This window comes from Buceros rhinoceros, unplaced genomic scaffold, assembly GCF_000710305.1.
Source record: "Buceros rhinoceros silvestris isolate BGI_N320 unplaced genomic scaffold, ASM71030v1 scaffold1542, whole genome shotgun sequence".
In the NCBI taxonomy this organism is placed as follows: domain Eukaryota; kingdom Metazoa; phylum Chordata; class Aves; order Bucerotiformes; family Bucerotidae; genus Buceros; species Buceros rhinoceros.
In genome coordinates this window covers 46,681-62,139 of record NW_010400449.1, presented here as the reverse complement: position 1 = coordinate 62,139, position 15,459 = coordinate 46,681, and the positions used below count along the sequence as shown (strand labels likewise).

At 36.1% G+C, this 15,459-nt stretch overlaps 1 protein-coding gene across 1 annotated transcript in view; it reads left to right on the top strand.

Moving 5' to 3' along the window:
- Positions 1 to 551: 551 nt before the first annotated feature.
- Positions 552 to 15,459, top strand: part of LOC104489654 (dystonin-like) — a gene marked incomplete at its 5' end in the record, with an annotated part of 57,867 nt that continues 42,959 nt past the window's right edge. The window contains 9 exons of the mRNA XM_010131840.1: positions 552 to 758; positions 4,380 to 4,499; positions 4,676 to 4,783; positions 6,469 to 6,687; positions 9,712 to 9,915; positions 12,750 to 12,981; positions 13,321 to 13,547; positions 14,235 to 14,357; positions 15,184 to 15,285. Coding sequence (XP_010130142.1) covers positions 552 to 758; positions 4,380 to 4,499; positions 4,676 to 4,783; positions 6,469 to 6,687; positions 9,712 to 9,915; positions 12,750 to 12,981; positions 13,321 to 13,547; positions 14,235 to 14,357; positions 15,184 to 15,285 — 1,542 coding nt within the window. The remainder of the gene's footprint in view (positions 759 to 4,379; positions 4,500 to 4,675; positions 4,784 to 6,468; positions 6,688 to 9,711; positions 9,916 to 12,749; positions 12,982 to 13,320; positions 13,548 to 14,234; positions 14,358 to 15,183; positions 15,286 to 15,459) is intronic.

Here is a 15,459-nt window from a genome sequence, read left to right as displayed (position 1 = left end):
AATATATATATATATATAAGAAATGAAATGGTAATGGGAGTTTCTGTACAGGTAAAAACTCATTCCTAAAGCATTGTGTGATTATTTGATTGGAATTTAATCCAGTCGTTGCTCATGTAAGAAATCACTTGAGTTCATCATAGTTTGCTTTATCGCATGCCTGACTTCGCTTACTGGTGATTTGTTCCTTACAGAGTTGCTTGTTGCAAATAATATGTTGGTTTTGTTTCGTTTGATTGCTTCATTAAGTACCAACAATTCTTACAAAATTACAAAGAGTTTCAGGCTGTCACACTGATTGTAAAAATATATTTAACAGATATTCTGTAGAAAATGCTCTTCAAGAATCACCCACTTTTCTGTCAAACAGCTTACAGTATCAAATAGCTCATACAAATGAGCTGAAAATAAGTGTGCTAATTTATCCCTTTGGTTTGTATAGGAAATATTTCTTTCAACTACTCTGAGTTGAGAACTGAACAAAAAATATATGCAAGGTGTTTATGTTCAGCTTGTATGCTTCCGTGTTTAATTTAATTGGTCTTTTTCAGGAATTGAAAAAAGCAGTAAAGAACAACAAAGGCTTACTGGACACTTTGAATGAAGTTGGCAGTGCCTTCTTGGAGCTGGTGCCGTGGAGGGCCAGAGAGGGGCTTGACAAGATGATAACGGAGGACAATGAACGTTACAGATTAGTGAGTGACATGATCTCTCAAAAGGTGGATGAGATTGATGCTGCCATACTGAGATCCCAGCAGGTACTGAAAACTGTTCTTTGGGCATTAATAGTCTCTGGCCTTGTGTACCTGATCAAAAGATGTCATATAATAATGTTGCCAGAAGTTTGTTGTGCTTAAGCAGCAAAAGGTCTTCTTGACCGAAATGAGACTCCACTCTTAAGATGTGAATGCCAGAACTTAGCTGATCTGTATGCTGTTATAGTTGTCTACCTTTTGCTGACATAAATATTGGTGTTGTAGCTAAAATTGCTGTAACTATCTTGTGGTTCCTTGAGTGGGAGTTTGCTTAAGTAAGAACTGAATGGCCCATGTCTTTTCTAGATCACGTTGTGTAAAGTAAAATATGGTCCTGATCTCCACCTGACTCTACTGGATGCAACACTGAAATCACTAGGGTTGCCACACCTTTTAGCATCAGCTGATTGTCTGGCTCCTCTGTATTTTCCAGAATTAGAAGTGGATCATGTTCTGCAAGCTGTAGTGGAGTATTTAAGTAACAATTGCTTTTGTTCATATCCACAATGCTTTTCTTCTTGGGAGTCAATTTTTGAGTTATTTACTATGAGGAGGTTTCTATACGTGCACAGAAGTAAATATACAGGTATATCTTGGGAACTGGCACTCTAGTTTTATCGCTAAATGATCCCTATTTAAGCTTGCTTATAAATGCATCATGAAAACACAATTTTCCAGTGTCTGCATACAGATCAGGCATAGAAATATTGGTGGAAATTTCTGTTTCTGCTAATAGTTCCCATAAACAATTGTAAGAGCACAAGGATAAAGTGTATGTGATGTTTTCAAAGTTTGCTGAAAGCCAACTGAAAGAGACTGGCCGTAACTCAGATCTTCTTGTAACTGAGGTTAAAAATAACTTCATGTTCCTTTTTAAGGGTTTTGCTATGAATATTATTATCTTGTCTCATTAACCAAATCTTCAAAAATGAAGGGTGATTTTCTTTTTAATTGAGTGATAAGGTGAGATAGGAGAGTGTATGTTGGCTCCCCTTCAACCTCTCTGAATTCTGTGAGTCCGTTGTATCCTTCAGGAGATTCAGGTCCAGGTGTGAAAGGTCCAGAGCTGCTGCTCCACTAGCTAATGTTTGAGTGCACATTGCACCCTAGTCCTGCACATCCCGAACCTCTACTTCAACCCAACTCACATCATCACAATGTACTATTATATGCTATATCCTGTGATAAATAATGAAATGCCCTAACGCACTTCCAGTGAAGGATAAGCTACTTCCCATTTAGCTTAGAGAAAGACCATGTGGAGTAAAAAAAGATTTTGAAAAAGTTAGTGTTTCGTGAGCTTACCCTGTGGCAACTTGTTCAAGTGTATGTACTACTAAAATATTTTGGGTGGAGGACAAAGCTGCTAAGAACATGAGGGTTTAATGGGAGTAGTGTAACATTTGTGATACACATTACCGGGCCAAGGTGAGAAATGCAGTAAGCATTTGTAAGCATCTTGTTCTGTGTTGTGGATGGAAGCTGGAAGGTTTAATAGACTAATGCAGTGGTTTTTAGCTACCTGGGCAAAATGGTCCCAGATGGATAGAATTATTTTCGAGATAAATTTAGCTACATGGTTTAGTCTTCGTTTCTCAGTACTGAAGGAGTTGGTCAATGTCTTATTCTAATGAAAGTGTGCTATGTAGATACAGAAGGTCCTATTCTATGTTAGGTTCACATGTTTTTCACTATGAAGCAGCCATAGAGAGTGTTTTAGAAAGCATTCACAGAGCAGATCATAGCGTCATCGTATTCAGAAGTCAGTCATTTCGGGTTAGAAGAAAAAGTACCACAATGGCCTATGCTTAGTTAAACTGGGTGAGGGTGAGAGAGATGATTTTACAGTGTCTCAAGTGGAGGTCAGGGCTCATAAATAACTGTCATGCATAGTGGGAAGAAAACACTTTAAATTTTGGATGCAGAGTACTTATTTTCTGCTTTTTATTCCTTAACGTTCTGTTCGAATATCACAGATTGGATATCCTACACCCTCAGCAAATGGAGTTTAGTTTTCTCCCTGATGCTATGTAACCTAGAATTTTCACTGCCCTGCCTTCATTTTTTCAATTTCCATCAATATCAATATCACACTACCCATGGATTTTTGGTATCAGGAAGTCATATTGCAGTTAATTTGTACATCTAACACATTTGAAATCATCTTCTTTATTTCCTTCATTTGGGTCAGAAATTTATGGGCTTCTGAAGTGCTTGGTTGTGAACTGTAGTTTCTAAAGCCAGGATTTAACTACCGCTGGTGCATGTGCTTTGTACTAATGTTACAGTACTGATCATTTCAGAACATACCTTTCTTTTAGGAAGTCATGATATTTAGGATAAAACTTATTTTCTGTTACTTTAAATGAAAGATGACATCTAGTGAAAAAGAACGTCTCTGCTCTCTTTCATGTAACAAATGGATTATAAGGGCTGAAAAAGATTAACTCGTAAAGAATTAAATCTTAGAACTGCTTCATTTGTTTTTGTGTGGCTCTTGATTAACCACCAAGACACAACTGGTTTTTTGGCAAAAAGTGAACTACAGCTATGTTATAGGAGCAGGGCTGTCCCGGTCTGCAGCCACAAAGGCACAGACCTGCAGTAGCTGGTCAACAGCACATGTGCAAGAACAACACGTGTAGCAGGTTCTGAGCTAAAATGCCCTGATAGACTTTCACAATTAACTCAGAGCCATATTAATGTTCAGCTAATTGCAGGGGGGATCATCGAGTTTTTAAAAAATAATTAGTTCTTAGGTTCTATGATGACTGTTTTGTGCACCTAATCCCATTTCTCCATGGCTTAAGCTCAAAGCTGCCCCTGTTAAGTGCTGCAATGTGTGTGCTAAGATACATGCCTATAAACTTAAGCTGAAGAGAGAATGTATGATTTTTTTTTAAAAAAATTTGGTCTTACTTTTCAGAAGAATTAGATCCTCATGTACTTCTTTTCAGGATCTCATGCTCTCCTTCGCAAATTAGTAAGAAACAGATCCTTTAAATCCTCTCGTGAGTTTAGTGCTTTGAGGTAATTTCTGAAATATTTAACTGTTGACTAATGGTAGTGAAAAGTTAATTCCTTGGGAAAAGGACTGGCTGCACCCAGATGCCCCAAAGAATTTTTGCATTTAATTCAAGATCTGGTTTTGGATGAAATTCTCTGAATTCCATGAGGTATTTCCACTGACTTAGTTGAACTGCAATTCTTCTGCCTTTATCATTTAATACCAAAGCAGCTCTTAAGGTTAAAAGGATAGTATCCTACAACCTTTTCTTAGGATAATTGCAACACTAGCAGTAATAGTAAACACAGAGGTGGAAAAAGCACTTGAAAGTAGAGTGAAATGAAAATAAACAGGCTAGTTAAAATTCTGAATTTATAACTCTATTTTCTCATATCTGCTAGAGAGCTGTAGGCTTTGGAAAAATGTATTTGCTTCTGTTGCTTTATCAAGAACCATTTAGGGCTTTATTTCATTTATATAAAAACCTCATATAGAAACAGAGCCACTATCTTTCTAACAATTTAAAAGTATGCTTTTTATCTTCAAATTTTTTGAAACAGTCATTCTAATTTTGTGCCTATAGAACTGCTGAACTGATTCATGTCTTGTTCATTTAGTTTGATCAAGCAGCTGATGCTGAATTTGCCTGGATTGCAGAAACAGAAAAGAAACTAATGTCTCTGGGTGATATTAGGCTTGAGCAAGACCAGACCACAGCTCAGCTACAAGTTCAAAAGGTAAAAGAAATGCATTTCCAACTGTCATGTTAATTATTGGCCAGCACGCACTCCATCTAGAAAATGTACTGGCATGATTTAATTTTCAGTCCATCATAACGCACTTAAAAATAGTTTTTGCTCCATGTACTTTTTTTTCCCCTTTCTTTCCCTGACCAATTTTATTTTGTTTCAAGGCTTTTACCATGGAGATTTTGAGGCACAAAGATACTATAGATGAACTTGTTAAGTCTGGGGATAAGATTATGAACACCTGCACTGAAGAAGAGAAACAGACCATAAAGGTAAAGTTCCATAAACTGCAGCTGCAGCAGTAGATATGCAGACAATGTGGAAATAGGATTCATATATTTTTTTGAAACACTAATGAAAAAACATTAATTACAGCCACTAGTAGTCTGAGTATTGTAAGACTAGAAGAAGTGCTGTTGTGTATCACTCTCCTTCCTTCAGGATGTTCAAAGAGCAAACACTGTGTACTAGCTTTATTGCCTGACGTTAATTTGGAGCCTCATTCATCCTCTTCATAGTATTTTAGCCAATGGATGATTGAGTGAATTGGTATTAGTCATCTGGGTGGTGGTGTGTGTGGAATCTGGCTGTTTATCTTCCCCAGATCTCTTGCCTAAGTGATGCTCTGGGTTGTGTATTTCAGTGCCGGGTTCAATGGCTGTGCACCCCAGCATGAATCTTCACTTTCATTTCTGCTTCTTTCAATGTAGAATTTACTTGCCAAGCTTATTCCATCCTGTGGGCCAACATGGCCCATGAAAGATATTCTTAATGCCTTTCTTCATTACATGCACATACAGACCCTGATGTTGGGGCTGTATATATAGAGAAACAGATTTTTTGTGTTGGCATTTAAGGATGGATTAGTTTTGAGGTTGGGTTTTTTTTTGCTGAATTATGATGCAGCTGGATATATTGTATAAATTTAGACCTTCCAATGCCTACCCTCCTTGAACAACAATACTTCACTAATTGTTCTTTGCTGCAGGATCTCTGAATAAATTTGATTTGCTTTTAAGTGAATTTAAAATAGATGACATGTTCTGTCTGTGAAACTGTAGACATAAGAGAGAGCAGTTTTATTTGACTCTATTAAATATTTGTATTTGTCAAAAATACTGTGTATCTGTATGTTAGGCTATGTGTTGTCCTTTGGATAGCATCTCTATGCTTAATTTATATACAAGACATAACAAAGGAAAGGATAGCTTGTTCTGCCAAAAAGGGTTCTTGACTTCACATTCAACAGCTTGGTTATATGTCTAGTTTTTCCAAGGCTAGCATTTATGTGCATTGTCACATATAATATTTCATAAAAATGACAACATGGGAAGTCTTCCACAGGAAAAATGTATAGCTACTTGATACATTCTTTTATTATCACATGTCCAAACACAGTAGATTTGTAATCTCGTAGTTCCATCATATTATTAATGGTAACACATCCTCATTAATTAATATATGCTAACCTGAAAAATAATGTTTTGTGGTCTCTGCTGCAAGTTTGTAAGTTACAGGCATAACGGTATACCCTAGTCTCTTGCCAGATTTGAAAAAAAAAAAAAAAACAAACAACCTAAGATTTTTGTGTATTCTTCATGACGCTTTGATTCAGAAATGCAGAACTTAATTTCTACCAAGTGTCACTGAAGATAAGCATCTTCAGTAAGGGGGTGGGGCTAAGATCTGCAGTCAAATCATTTGCAGCTTGGCTGGAAGTCCTATGAATAAAGTGTTATTTGTAAATACCAATAGCATGAAATAGGTTCTAATTACTCAGTGCCAAATTCTAGTCTTCTGCAATATTCGTTCTGTCCACCTTAAACTGTAGAGATGTTATCAAAACTAAAATTTGATTCACTGTGGTTTCATGCTATAATTACCAAACAACGTTTAGAAATGAGGGTAATAGAGATGTACAAAAACATTGCTATTTTTTGTTACTATTATTTTGCAGAAAAAAATGAAAAGCCTTTTGCAGAAATATGATGCAGTCTGTCAGATGAACTCTGAGAGAAACCTCCAGCTGGAACGGGCTCAGTCCCTGGTTAACCAGTTTTGGGAGACTTATGAGGAGCTTTGGCCATGGTTAACTGAAACAGAAATGATCATCTCTCAGCTTCCTGCGCCAGCCCTTGAATATGAAACTTTAAAGCAGCAACAAGAAGAGCACAGGGTAAGCATTATGCCAGTTCTGCAAAGCAAAGTGTCAAAAGCCAAGCAATGTTGTGCTTAGAACTGTGGTGTACACCGCTAAATGCTGAAAGCCCAGCTAGTTACACTTCTGTTGAAAAAAGAATTACTTAAAATCGTAACACATTTTCCAATCATGCCTCTACTGTTTCCCAAACTGCGCGTGCAAACAAGGCTTCCTGGGGAAGGCAGCAAACAATGTATAAGCATAAAAGAGGACTAAAGATGAAAACTGCCATCGTGTGTGAGAACTGAGGACGCAAATGTTAATACTTAAGAAGTATATTTAAAAGTACGCATCAATGTCAGTGTTAGAGCAAACCAAACCCATAAACAGAAAGAACAGACATGAAATGTTATAGCAAGAAATAAAAGAAGGTAAAACATAATTATCTAAAGAACTGGAGTAACTGCTGTCAGTATGCTGAAAGTGAAATACTGCCTTTGTGTACAGTCCGTATACAAATATGCACATATGTTAATCTTACTTGTAAAAAAAAAATTGGCTTTTGTTGGTATCATTGGAATGAAACTTAGTTGAGCCAGGAAGATGGACAGACTAGAAGGCGGCTAAAAGTTGATTGCTTGGGTTCCAGCCAATCCCATTATAATTTCTCATGTCAAGGATATCTGTTATGTAATAATTAAAAAATAAAATTGTTTACCATGACATTGCAAAATAGAGGCAACAGTCTTGTAGGCTGGCCACCATACGGGCTTTCTTATGTGGAGGAATAGTCAGTTGGGATAAAAATTAGTAGGTTGCATATGTGGCTACTAGTATCACCATGGGATCAGATGTATCCTACCAAGGAAAAAGCCTCCATGTTTTCGCACATGCAAAGCCCATATGGCTACTGGAGATACATGTCTTTACCTAGCGAACATAGAGAGTAACTAGGGGATTTTTATTTTAGCTTCCTCAATTAAGTGACTCAAGTTAGATAGGATGAACTCTGGCTTCAGAGTCTTGTTTACTCTGAGAGCAGTTAATGAAGGTGTGTCACTCTTGCATACTGGTAAACACCGAGTTCACTCATTTGTGTTCCTATTATGTCTACAATGGACAAACATGCTCTATTAAGACTAGCTATGTAACATGAGTTATACAAACTATCTTGATTAGTCACCATGAACAAAATCATGCTTGCTTTACTTACAAGATTGTTCTCCATCTATATTAATCATTCTGCTTGTGTGAGAGGCTCTTCAAATGAGCTGCTGTTTTTGAATTTTCCCTGAGATATGCCATTAGCTGAGATTTAATTTTTATTAAGTAGAAGATTAATGTTGGACAATTTTAACATGTATTCTGATCCGAAATACTTGTTTACTGGAATTGTTTACCCAATAGTAGGTTGTGGAGAAGACCAAATCATTTATTGTTCTATAAGGGAAAAAAAAAGGTTCTGAATGTGAATTGAAAACTGTTTTCTATATTCACTTATATTTCTGTTCTGATGTATTTACTGATGACTATCTTTATTCCAAGTAATGGAATTCATAGAGCTGATTCTCTCTGAGTATCATGCAGTCAATTTGGTTTGAACTGAGCTGTGGGCAGAGTACTAGAATAAGGTTTGAGCCCAGAAATGAACATTCTCTTGGCCTTACGTCAAATCATCTATCTGTGCACACAAATAAAACACACAAAGTTATTTTCTAAAAGCTTTCAAACCGTTCTTAGTTTCACCTTTTCCTCTTTGCCAATCAATGTTACTTTTCTTGTTGCATAGTATACAAATAGAGTTATGTTCTCAGTAAGTACCTAGGGTCGGGGGGGTTGTATTTTCAGTGCTATTCTGTCATCAGGACTGTGGAAGAGTCATGGTCATAATCTTTTCAGTCTTCTCAACCTCTTGTTTTCTGGGGAGGAGCAAGTAAGCAAGCCAGTATGAGGATTTCTTTTTAAGGGAAGGATCTTAGTTGAAGAGAAGAGGATTTATTTACACTGAGATTGATAGAGGCCCTTTTCTACGTCTTATTAATTTAAACAAACTCTGAGCTGAGATGAACAGAGCATGAGTCTCTCATGTTCCTGCACAGGAGTTATCGGATAGAAATGCGTGGAGTTCACAGCACTGTGAGGGAAAGTGCCTCGCAAGACAGTAGAGTTTTTCTGAAAAGGGAGAAATGAGCTGAGAAAATAAATAAAACTGAAAGAAGGGACCAGGCTACTCCCATGAAAAACTCTTCCCTTTTGCCAGATCTGTGGGTGCAAGTAAACAAAACCAAAAACCTTAGGCAAGTTGGAAGACACCTTGTGATCTTTCATTTCCACAAGCCTCTGCACAATCTTCTGCACAGTTTTGACTTACTTTCGGGGTGAATGGCAAGAGGGATTAAGTAATACTCATTAATTAATAAGTAGTATTTATTATTACTTGTTAAACTTTGTGTCAGTAACGTAATAGCACTATTGTGAAGATTGAGTAAGACTGCTAAACTAGATTGGTAGGTCTATACTGATCATTCTTCCTTCTCCTTTTGTCCTTTTCATTCATTTCTTTGACTTTTCCTAGTGCTGTTTTCCTATTCTTAAATCAAGGATAATTTGGATTAATATTCTTGAAATGTCAGTACCTCTTTCTGTGATGTTGTTCAATGGCAAATATCAACATGAAAAAATATGTGGTGGTGTTGCACGTGTCTGGAATATTGCTGTCATTCCAGGTATTAAATATGATGGGCAGTGTCTGTTGCCAGTATCATATGTATAGCTAGCATCTTACCTTTTACCTGTAATCAGATGTCCTACAAGACTATTGCACAGACCTTTTCAGCGTGTCTCTAATTGTGATATTTCACTCCTGGATAGCTCTGTGTGGGAATGGGAGCAATCACTGGCTGAGCAGCCCCTGATTTTATTTCATATTATTTGTTCTTTACATTAGAACTAAAGGTATTTGTTTGGAACTTCTTGCCAGCTGGATGTGTTGGAAGTGTGGACAGCTGTAATGTGGTGGTGCAAGCATAAGAAACTGATAAGTTGTTTCGTTTGTTATAGCAACTGCGTGAGCTGATCGCTGAGCACAAGCCTCATATAGATAAGATGAACAAAACCGGGCCTCAGTTGCTGGAGCTGAGCCCAGAAGAAGGTTTTTCTATCCAAGAGAAATATGTGGCAGCTGACACCCTTTACAGTAAAATTAAGGAAGACGTCAAAAAGCGAGCACTGGCACTGGATGAAGCCATTTCTCAGTGTACCCAGGTATCAATTTAAGTTTAAAGTATAATTGGATTTATTCAAATGGAAAGATACAGACTTTGTCATCTTACATGTATATATCAAGACTAAGCTGCTGGTTTAACTGTATTTTTCAACGTAATGGCCTGTGAATGTTCATATCACTGCTTATGCATTGTTTTTTCTATTTTTAAAGGCGTTACAATTTTATATATTGGTCAGTATTATGACTCCTGCAGTCAATGTTATTGCTTCGTAATTATGAAGTAAAAAACAGAATATTTTGTTTAATGTGGGGTTTTATTTTCACCTTATTCCATTTTCTCTTGCTGTTGTGTTAGTAGCTGATGCTTCATTTCTATGTGGATGTCACTGTTGATCGGTTCACTTGAGCATAGTTACATCTCAAACTTAGCGTCTTTAGTTACAGTCTGTTACCAGTGGAACAAGAGGGTAGTTTGGCATTGGTAATAGCATTTGGTCTTCATGGCAGACCCACAAGAATTTAACGTAACATATGCTCAAACTGTTAGATCGAAGTTAGGCCTTATAAAGTGTCATCATAAGCATAAAATTCAGATCAAGTTTATAAAAGCTGCATATTTTAGGTTCATCAGTCTATGCAATGAACCTTGGTAGAGTATTGTTAGGTATCACATTGTAGAGCCATTTAAATATTGGATTAATTATCATCAAACCCAACCTGAAGTTCTTTTACTCAACTTCAAATTCAGAAAAGCATGCAGTAAAATTATACATAAACCTATACAAAATCCTGAAAAAAAAAAAATACCCTTTGTTATGTACTGTGGTTTTTAATGAAAATTCTCCTTTTTCTCTGTTCACTGGAAATTAAGTGCTCTATTCTGCTCAGCTCTGAAATAGCAAATAAAGAAATACACCTTAGATTTCTCAACAAGTCTGCATTCTAAATAGTTTTTGTCATAAGTCATTGTACTTAATGTCATATTGCTAGCTCCTGCAGAATGAGTTTAAGAAGCTAAGGGAAAAAGTGATGTCAGATATCATCCTGCTTCTGAACTGGTTACAGACATTATGCATAGTTTGAGTGGTTCTAAACTCCTTCCTTATTCACACCTCTGAAAGGTGCCTGATTATTTAGATTCATGGTGGGTTGGTTTTTTTGTTTATCGTAAATGCTCAGTCCTCCCTCTGTTCGGAGGTGCACATTTGAAAATCAAGATACTTAGCATTTGAGTCCCTGGTTTGTATGTGATAGGCATTAACATGTACTGGCTAAGTACAGAAAGCAAGAATCAAAAAGCATTTTTCAGTAACAGCTAGAATATAATCAGATGTTGAGAAAATACGTAATTATCTATGAAGTACTTTAAGGTTTGTTTTATATATTTGTAAATGTACATGTGGATGGCAAAGTAAAACATTGTAATGCCCAGAATGTAATTTTAGAGGATCTCCTTTTTTATTAAGCTACGTAAATATATATTATCAAGGCTCCGTACTATGATGACTGTGTCAATGTTTGTCTAGACAGTCCTGGAAGAATAACTATTTAACTCTTCAGGTTTTAAATTATATTAAATTGCATCATGTGTCAAAGGCAGGACATAACTCATGGAGCCAGAATTAGAGATTGTAATGACTTGTGTTTTCTTCCTTCTAAGTTCAAAACCACTTTGTCTCATTCACTGAAGTACAAGGAGGCCCACTGAATGCACTGACAATTTTAGAATATAATATACATGTCCTAAAGTTAGACCTGAACATTGACAAATGAATTTCATTTTTTATCAGTTTTGTAAGGTTTTGTTGCCACAATCAGTGTTTGAGAAGTCTTGAATGTGGGAAGGCTACTTATCTTTCATAACACATTTTACTGGCTTGTATGATATTCACACTTCTAACAAAAACACTTGAGTCCGTAACATTAGTCACAGAGTCTGATCTGAAGTGGGCTGTATGGTGGGAAAGTGTAATTACGTTTGTAGTGCCTGTATTCCTTTGAATAGAAAGAATGTAGCTATTTGTTCACATAAGGTAATCTTGTTTTGCTGAACTCTTTATAGCACCTTTCCCAAGTGTAGTCAAGAGTGCTTTTTGTAGATCCTGGAGGATCATTAAATGCACCCACAGTTTATTAATTTCTGTAATTTGAAAGGGACATGGTGGTGAGATACTTTCAGGAATCTCTCTATTCAGGATACTTTTAGGAATCTCTGTGGATCCAAAAGGCTAACTTAGGACTTGTACTAAAGAATAAACATATCTGTAATTGAGTTTCTTGGCACCTGCCTGGGCTAAGTCAAATGTGGGTGAACATAATATATGCTGTTGTGTGCTTTTAGTTGCAGAAAGTAACATACCTTTATCGCACTAACAAACACCACCTGGGCGCTAACAAATGTCTTTTTGAATGACCTTACATATCAAATCTTAATCGGTGGTTATATGCCATTATGTTCTTCTTTATATGAAAATGTATGTATTTAATATTAATAAATACCTTTCTAAAATGATGAAATCAGAAAGCCATGGCTCTCCAAAATAAGAAACAAACTACTGTATGAATTATACAGGACTAAATGCAAGTAGATTCCTACCTTCAGGTGGAGTGTCTCAGGACTGAACTCAGACTTCATAGTAAAATTCTTAAATCTGTGAGAAGAACTATTTTGCAAGGTAATTTTTGTAATTTAGATGTTAAAAAGAGGGGAAGAACCATGAAGGAGAGTATACTGCAAGTTGCGCATATATATGTTGGATTGAAATGTTAAAACATGTCAAGTACCTTTTTCTAAAAGAATTTCAGATGCCATTTTTAAGGTTTTTTTTCTAATCTCTTTTCCGCTTTTTTTTATTCTTTACCACCCTCCCAGTTTCATGACAAGATAGATCCAACTCTTGAGAGTCTGAAACGCATAGTTGAACGTCTGAGACAGCCACCTTCAATCTCAGCAGAGGTTGAGAAGATAAAAGAGCAAATCAGTGAAAATAAGAATGTTTCAGTGGATCTGGAAAAGCTTCAGCCGGTGTATGAGACTCTTAGACAGAGAGGGGAGGAAATGATAGCTCGCTCAGAAGGTGCTGATAAGGATATATCTGCTAAAGGTAGGAGACTGAGGAGGGTTTAATGTAGTGGAAATGTAGCAAGCTGCAGCATATAAAATTTCTGATGGCCACTGATGTAGGGATTGTGTTCTCCTGGAGAAGCTGCTAAAGATTTATAAAAGCAAAGCATTGTATAAAATAACTCATCATGGATATGACTTCTGTTGTTTTTAAAGGCCGTGTTGGTTGTTTCCACTTAACATTATAAGGGGTCCTGTAAAGAAACCATTTTAGTCTCAATTTTAAAATGTATACATATGTTTTCACTGTAGAACTGTAAAGAGATTTATGGCCAAGAATTGTTTGCCAAGGTAGTAATCTACTTCTTTTGTTGTTTAGCTGTTCAAGATAAACTAGACCAAATGGTTCTCATTTGGGAAGACATCCAGACCTTGACTGAAGAAAGAGAGGTCAAATTGTTGGATGTAATGGAGCTAGCTGAAAAGTTTTGGTGTGATCATATGGCTCTTGTAGCTACTATTAAAGATACGCAGGACTTCATTCGAGAACTGGAGGGACCTGGAGTTGACCCATCTGTAGTCAAGCAACAGCAAGAAGCTGCTGAGGTCAGTAGGAAGTTTTTTGTTGACCTGAAGTATTTTATGTACAGTATGCTGAGAAAAGACAGAATTACTATGAAATACCACAGGAGAATGTGTTTTTTCAGAGACCAAGAGGGATATTTGTGTAGAAATTTACTGTAATGATCTCTCTCAAGAGTCTACAGTAAATAACATGTATCAGTGCTTAATTGCAATGAGCATGCAACATGTGCCTGTCATTATATTTACATATCTGTTTATAAATGTGTATAATAAGCATGTCACTCAGACTTTGAGAAGTTACACATACTTTAGATTCCCTGAGTAGTTCATAACATCTAAATGAAAGGTGTACAAATGTATTATGCTCTAAGCCTGTAATTATTTATGGTGATCATTGAAGATTTGAAGGTTGAATGATAAGCTCTGAAAAAGAAAACACTCTGATTAAAGAAATCTAATTTAAAACTTCCTGTTTGTTTTTTCCATTCTATGCAAAATGGCATCATAAGCCATTGTTATAATTTAGACTGATGTCAGCTGATTTCATTCTGACACTGTAAAGCATTATATTTTAAGCATCCAATGCTAAGTCTAAGTGGCTTTAAAGAAAATAAAGGTGGAATCCTGCTGTGTTCTATCTTGACAGCAACCTGTATGTAGATTATTAAATTTAGTATTAGCAGTGTTGGATTTTTTTTCTCTTTGTAGGCGGCTAAAGAAGAAATTGATGGACTACAAGAAGAACTAGAAACAGTTGTGAACCTTGGCTCTGAACTCAGAGCTGCTTGTGGAGAGCCTGACAAACCTATTGTCAACAAGAGTATAGATGAGGTAGGGGAAATGCAGATGTTAAATCTGTTCTGTTAGATGCTTGTGCCGCTGAAATTAGTATATGGCCCTGCCCCCAACCAATTTTGAAAATAAAAATTCTGTGATAAAAGCGCGACACGTCTGAAGTCTTCCTGGTAAAGTAAGGTTTGTCTTTCAGGTAAATGAATCTTGACTCTAGATTAGAAAGCACACACTATTTTAGTGATTTATGTGTGTGTAAAAAAAAAAAAAAAAAAAAAAAAATGAATCTTGACTCTAGATTAGAAAGCACACATTTTAGTGTTTTTTGTGGTTTGAAAAAAAAAAAAAAAAAAAAAAAAAAAAAAAATTTATAAAAGACAAAGATTTTTGTAAATTACTCACTGATTTATACAGTAGATGACTACTTTTTGCAAAAATAGTGCTAGAATAGATTTTGGATATATCTGGTTTATGCCAAGTGAGACATCTCAACTTAGACAATCATGTTTGAATGACTATAAAGTACTTTTAATTTCTCTAATGTTCAGTAATGTACATTTCTTAAGCTACCTTTGTTTTAATGATGCAACTCCAAATGATTTAGTAATATTTCCCATATTAAGTAAAATCTCTGTTTTTATTAAAATATTCAATAATCAGTATTGGCATTTACGGCTTTTGTAATCCAGACTCTCTAGTGTGTTGATAGAAACTATGCAGTGATAGTTAGAGTGTTAATATGGAATGAATATGAACTATTCGTGCTTAGTTTATTGGTGTTATTGATCAGTGAATAATTAGCGAATGCACATTATACAGCAGTAAAATTCTTTTGTCCGTTGGAGTAAATTGCACTTACTTGCAGCTAAATTCTGCCTGGGATGCTTTAAACAAAACATGGAAAGAACGGGTGGATAAGCTTGCTGAAGCTATGCAGGCTGCTGTTCAGTACCAAGATGGACTTCAGGTAAGATGGTGTGATATACTTAACCCAATCTTGAGTCAAGAGGATTTCATTCGATTGTGGTATCTTTTACATCAGAAAATAAATCTGGGTTCTTTTCTTCATGTAGTTATTCATATATTGCACTGTGTTTCGATCCAAAATTAATTTCTCCGTTATTGATAAGAGCAGATATTT